We start from the raw sequence: 6,530 nt of genomic DNA, 5'->3' as shown, positions 1-6,530 counted from the left end.
CTACCCCTATTACAAGCAAGAGCCTTGCGACCGAAAGAGGATAGGAACAGAAGAGAAGAAGAGAAGCTAAAGCCCTGCTATTCTGGTTTCGTCAGATATCAAGGAGACAGTTTGGAGAATTTTTTTTTTTTTTTTTTTTTTTTCTCCATCCGTATGTTTTGGTAGTTGGTAGTGTCTCTTTGTATGGAGCCGAGTTAGAGATCTGACGAGCTCTCCAACTATGATACCAACTCGATACGAGTTCCAAGGTAACTCCCTACCGAAGAATAAGTTAATCGTACCAAACACATAAAAGAGAACCCAGCTCCATATCCGATACCAACTACCGGTCAACAAAGCATAACACCGTGGATGACTTTAGTAAGTTATCCATAATTTCAACAAATTTAAATAGTGTTTACAGTTGGTTTAAGTTTAGTTTGCCTTAGGTACATTTCTTCCATTCTGTACAAAACCCAAGTCAACTGGTACCCAGTGTACACCTTGGTTACGATCCTTAATGTAACATTCATGTCTAACATAGATGATTTAGGACAAAAAACTCACAAGTATAAGTGTTCCTGGTGATAATTTGGTTTTTCTTTGTCTTCACTTACAGGTTTTAGTGGAGTATCATATTAAATTAGAGGAGTTTATTCTCGAGGTTATGATTGGATGGAAGTTGAAATTTCACCAGTGAACTCAAATCTTGTTTACCTCTGTTATTTACTTCAAACCACTGTCGATAAGAAGAGACATCTAATGGTTCCATCTTCCTAGCTCTCAATATTGTATCCTTACACTTTGTAACGTATATATATTTAGACCCTTGGACCCTGGGGGGTCTGTTCAATACGGCGATCAGGATAAAATCCACCCCGGGCGGGAATTGAACCCGCGGCCTAGCGCTTACAAGGCAGATGCACTACCAACTAAGCTAACTAGGCTGGCTGTGCCTACCTCTTTGATGACATTCTAAGCTCATAAATTTCAATAGAAAGGGTAGGTGTTTTAATCTATTGGGAAAAGTAAGAAAACTGGGAACAACATTATTTTGGAGCTGTCAAAAGCAGACTGACTTTATTTTCCAAAACCTACAGTCAGATAATATCTGGCCGATATCGTAACATCCCCTTCTCAAGATTTAAAGGAGAACAAAAAAATCATCAGTTCATAACAAAATCTTTAAACCTCTTGGGCAGACTTGTAACCCTCTTGGGACGGGAATATTCTTGTACTGGACTCTGTGCACCACCACTACATCCTGGCATTGGAGTCTCAGCATCTTGGTTTGGCATAGTTTCTTCTTCGGATGGCTCAGTAGCAGTTTGGTCTTCTGGATCCAAATCCTCTGCGTCCTTAGGATCATCTGGTACTTCTTCCATGTGTTGACTCACTCTTGGTTTTATATGGATTTCATTTCTTCGCAGTATATTTTCGTCTTCTGTTTCTATGTTGTATGACCTATTGTTCTCTTTTTTCACGACTCTTCCTTTCTTCCATTCTTGATCATTTGGATTCTTCTTATACCACACTGGCTGGCCAACTATCAAAGGTCGCCTTTCTATCATTCTTTCATTGTTGTAATTTCGAGCTGCAACATCTCGATTCTTCCTTATATTGTTTTGTACCTCCTCAGAACTTACAATCGTTTGGTATTTTTGAATGTTTGGTACTTGGCAGCGTAACCACCGGCACATAAATCTTCGAGCAGGACTATAGTTGATTTTATTCGGTGTGTTTCTCCATACTAGTAGCATTTTGTAAAAGTCCACATTCTCATGAATTGCTTTCTGTACAAGCTGTTTAACAATCTTGACGGCCGCCTCTGCCTTACCATTCCCTTGTTGGTGAAATGGACTACTTGTTGTGTGTTGGAACTCCCACTCTTCCGTGAACTTGGCGAACTCTTTGTTCACAAAGTTTGTACCATTGTCTGATATGACGAGCGAGGGGATACCATAGCGACTAAAGTTACGCTTACATATGAGGATGAGACTTTTAGCTGTCATGTCAGGTAACTCGTCCAGTTCGAAGAAGTCTGAATAATGGTCTACAGTGACCAGGAACCTTCTCTTCTTGTTCTTAATGTTCATCTCAAACACATCCATGCTCACAATATCGAATGGACTCTCCGGTATGATATGTGTCATCATCTGTATTTTTGTCTGATTAGGTGCAAACCTCGCGCATGTTTCACAGGATGCTACCTTGTTCTTCACGTCCTCTGTGATTCCAGGCCAGAACAAAGTTTCCCGGGCTAGTTTCAATGTGGCCTCTATGCCAAGGTGACTGGAATGAAGCTTCTCAAGGAACTCTTTCCTAAGACATTTAGGAACGATGATTTGATTACTCTTTAGTAAGAACTTATCCTCGACCACAAGATCTGATCGGAAATTCCAAAAACATTTGATGAGATTGTCAACTTGTTTTTTATTCTCAGGCCAACCCTGTTGTATTTGTTGATACAACTTCTGTAACTGCGTGTCTCTGGCCGTTTCAGTTTTTATTTTCTCTAGTGACTTATCGCTTATGGAAACTCTTCGGTCCTCAAGGTAATGAACCCCATCTCTTAATTCTTTCACACAGCTAATGTGATCAAAAGTTTCCAATTTGTAAACATCGAGCTGTTTTTCTTCGTTCTCCAAGCTCACAGGAGCACGAGATAACGTGTCTGCTAAGTACATCTCTTTACCTCTCTTATATTTGATATGAATATTATACCGCTGCAGGGACAAGATCATGCTCTGAAGACGCTTGGGTGTTTTAAGTAAGGATTTCTGGAAAACACTTACCAAGGGACTGTGGTCTGTTTCCACTATGACATTGTTACCACAGATATATTGGTCGAACTTCTTACACGCAAACACGATTGCCAGCATCTCCTTCTCGATCTGCGCGTAGTTCCGCTGGGTGCTGGATAATGTCTTGGAGGCGTATGCGATGGGGAACCCGTTCTGTATGAGCGCACATCCGAGAGCAAATGAAGATGCGTCAGTTTGGATGTATATCTGACTGTTGACATCGAAGTATTTCAACAGACTGGTTTCTGCTATCATCTTCCTCAACTTATTAAACGCTTCATCATGTCTCCCAGTCCAAATGAATTCGTTGTTTGGTCTTGCTATCTCCCTCAGCGGCTCAGCATGGGATGACAGATTAGGTAGATATCTGGAGAGATAGGTTACCATTCCTAGAAATCGAAGAACACTTTCTTTATTTTCAGGTTTCGGCATGTTTACAATGGCTGTTATTTTCTTACTGTCAGGTTTAACTCCCTGTGAAGACAAAACATGACCAAAGAAATTAATTTCGTTCACTCTGAATTTCAATTTTTCCAGGTTCAGTTTGACGTTTTCTTCACGTAAACGAGTCAACAGTTTTCTGAAGTGTTCATCGTGGCTTTGTTTCGCCTCGCTATCGCTGTTACCACAACCTACTATGAGAACATCATCGGCTAGAACGTACACACCTTCTAGACCAGCTGTAATTTCCAACATCTTTTGTTGAAATATCTCCATAGCTGTCGAAATTCCGAATGGAAGGCGGAGGTATCGATATTCCAGAAGGAAGTTAGTTTGCTGCTTTCCTCGGTCAGTGCTACCTGCCAAAAGCCTTTCCTAGCGTCCACTGTTGAGAAAAGTTTCGCGTTTTTCAGCTCGGGTAGAACCTCATCTAAAGTAGGTAACTGTTGTTTGGTATCTTTGATGGCTTGGTTAAGGAACCTGGGGTCTAAGCATATCCTTAGTTGCTTATTTTCTTTGCGTACTATAGTTAAGTTACTCACCCAGTCCGTATATTCGTTCTCTTTTGTTATGATACCCAGTTTTTCCATCTCTTCCAGTTCCTTCTTGAGATCTTCTCTCATGGTCATGGGGATTCTTCTCGGCGCTTGCCTTACTGGGTTCCTTCCATTGATGATTTCAATCTGGACTTCGCCTTTCATCCGACCAATTCCTTGGAATACATCAGCAAATTCATTGATGATCGGTTCAGGGTGAATGTGTTTTTCAACCTGGAATTCACTGGTGATTTGGTTACAAAATCTGATAAGGTTCAACTCTTCACAAGTTTTAGCAGATAACAAGGGGCAATGGTCTTTGTCCACCACTATGAACACAATATTGTACATGTTATTGTACCTTCGTACTTTCAAAGTGTATGATCCCACCACAGCTATAGGTGTTCCACCAAAAGCTCTTAGCTTTATATTGGTATGTTCTAACAATACACACTCACCTTGTCCAAGAATATCTTTGAGTTGTTTGTAACCAATCACATTACAATCGGCACCAGTGTCCAGTTGACACTTGACTGACTTTACCTTGCTTCTAGGTAACACAAAGTTCAAATGTGAGAACACGCCGCTCGTACCCAGCTTCTCAATCTTGAGTACTTCAGTCTCACTCTCACTTCCTTCGGTCAGTTGTTTCACCTCGGCTTCACCAAGACATACCTGGGAGAAGTGACCTCTTTTGTTACACTTGTAGCATGTTTTGTTTCTTGCTGGACACTTCTGAAGTGATGTATGCCACAGTCCTCCACAGTAAACACACTTCTTGTTACCTGGAACACTCCTCTGTTGTTGTTTGTTCATCACATCACTCCTGTATTTACTTGAGCTTGATATCTTGTTCACATCGTTCAGCTTCCCACTGACGTTTTCTATCTGCTTCCTGGACTCCTCATCCGCCTTGCACAGCTGTACAACTTCTGCTAGCTTCAATCTCTCCTTCATCCAGAGTTTTTCCTTCATTTTGACGTTCTGAATAGAGCAGATGATTTTATCTATCATGATCTCCTCTTCCATGTTCTTGTATTCACACAGCTTCACTTGATCGCTCAATCTGAGGAAGTAAGTTGTATAATCCTCATCATCTTCTTGCTTCATAGTGTTGAATACGAATCTTTCGTAGCGTACATTGATCTCCGGGCTCATTTTCAGCCGTAGCGCTTCCATGATCTTCACCACCGTCATGTCTTCTTCCTCAATGTTGACAATCTTGAAGATAATCTTGGCGGCTTCGCTCCCTATGACGTTCATCAGCATCGCTATCTTCATCTTCTCTGGTTCAGCGTCCAACTTGCTGGCTACCAGATACTCATTCCACATCATTGAGAAAAACAAAATGTTCTCACGGACATTTCCAGTCAACAGCAATGGAGTAGGACATGGAATATTTATGATCTGCTTGTCATGATTCCCACTCTTCTTTGCCTGCTCCAACTGTTTCTGGAGTCTCTTGTTCTCTTCACTCAACTGCGCTGTACATCTTCCTACTTCTGTCTGAATCAACGCTTTTATATCATCAGGGTTCATATTGTTGTAGTTAATCCACAAAGGAAACATAAAACTAAAACTCAAAAGTCGACACACCTGACACCATGTTTTAATCTATTGGGAAAAGTAAGAAAACTGGGAACAACATTATTTTGGAGCTGTCAAAAGCAGACTGACTTTATTTTCCAAAACCTACAGTCAGATAATATCTGGCCGATATCGTAACAGAGGCATTTGCTTTTGTCAGCTTGGTATAGGTCTCCTTGTATTACATTCAAAGGGCAAACTGGTAAAAGCTTACCACACAAGTAGGTTTTCTTGTGATAGACGAACATTTGGAAGATTGATAGCATAATTATGTCAAAACAAAACAGTGATACCCATTCTATGAGTATAAAAGTGATAAAATATAAGACAATATAACTTAAAAGTAGTTTTATACCATTCTCGAGAATCTCGAGACTCGATAAGTTTTTTTGCCATGTGGTTCTGCAAGAGATGTATGACCCAGTTCTGAAAGATTCTGGGGTCATTCTATTTGAAAGGGAAAGTGGTTCGATCCTAAAGCTTCAGGTATACGAGCTTGCAATGACCTACACAGAAAACTTGGATTTGAGTTAAGGTCAACTGAAAGTTCAGAAAAAAAGTTGCCCGAGGCAACGTCTCGTCGTCAGCTGCCCACAAAAATATTTCTTTCATTCAAATTTTACATCGATGGGTGCATACATATGGTGTCTACTATTTCTTTAGGTATTCTTGTTTCCTCTGTACTTGCTTACTTATCTATTCATTTGTCCAAGGCTTCTTATGTACATGAACGTTAAACGATGGTATTCTTCCAGAACTTTTGATGGCTGCTGAGTGTTGAGGTACATGCAGTCAGGTAACTCATACATGAACAACCAGAACCCTGCCAAAGACCAACCGTTTCCTCTGTATATTGATTCTTTAGTTAAGTAAGTGATTCTAATGGTAAATCATTTTGTTTGTATTCCTCATGATTTCCTATTTTCTGAAAGTAAGGATGGTTAACATCTCACTGATCCACATGCTGATTATTCTCCTTGGTTTTGTGGTTGCCTATTTCACCAACAAGATCATATCGGATCAAACCAAAATCCCATGTCTAATTTATGAATATGCATACAAATTTGAGATCAATACTTTCTAATAGCTCGAGGCTTTTGATCGTCGTCAATCGAGTCTGGTTCTTTCTTCCTCGATTTTTTTACTATAGAAATTGTGGCAAAAAAACTCTTTTTTCTTAGCA

The 6,530-nt window shown here is 40.2% G+C and overlaps 2 protein-coding genes across 2 annotated transcripts in view; both read right to left on the bottom strand.

The window, feature by feature from the left end:
• LOC113471126 (uncharacterized protein K02A2.6-like) overlaps positions 1-1,148 on the bottom strand; it is a 6,956-nt gene extending 5,808 nt beyond the window's left edge. The window contains exon 1 of the mRNA XM_026830033.1: positions 996-1,148. The gene's annotated coding sequence lies outside the window, so the exon portion shown is untranslated. The remainder of the gene's footprint in view (positions 1-995) is intronic.
• Positions 1,149-3,341: 2,193 nt separating this feature from the next.
• The window catches only part of LOC103518342 (uncharacterized protein K02A2.6), a 6,985-nt gene continuing 3,796 nt past the window's right edge, over positions 3,342-6,530 (bottom strand). Inside the window, exon 2 of the mRNA XM_026830041.1 lies at positions 3,342-5,374. Within this exon, the coding sequence (XP_026685842.1) occupies positions 3,455-5,329 (1,875 nt within the window). The 5' untranslated portion in view covers positions 5,330-5,374 and the 3' untranslated portion in view covers positions 3,342-3,454. The remainder of the gene's footprint in view (positions 5,375-6,530) is intronic.

The sequence above is a fragment of the Diaphorina citri genome, unplaced genomic scaffold (genome assembly GCF_000475195.1).
Source record: "Diaphorina citri unplaced genomic scaffold, Diaci psyllid genome assembly version 1.1 scaffold60, whole genome shotgun sequence".
NCBI classification, from domain to species: domain Eukaryota; kingdom Metazoa; phylum Arthropoda; class Insecta; order Hemiptera; family Psyllidae; genus Diaphorina; species Diaphorina citri.
The sequence above is the reverse complement of the archived record's forward strand: the minus strand, read 5'-3'. Positions and strand labels throughout refer to the sequence as shown.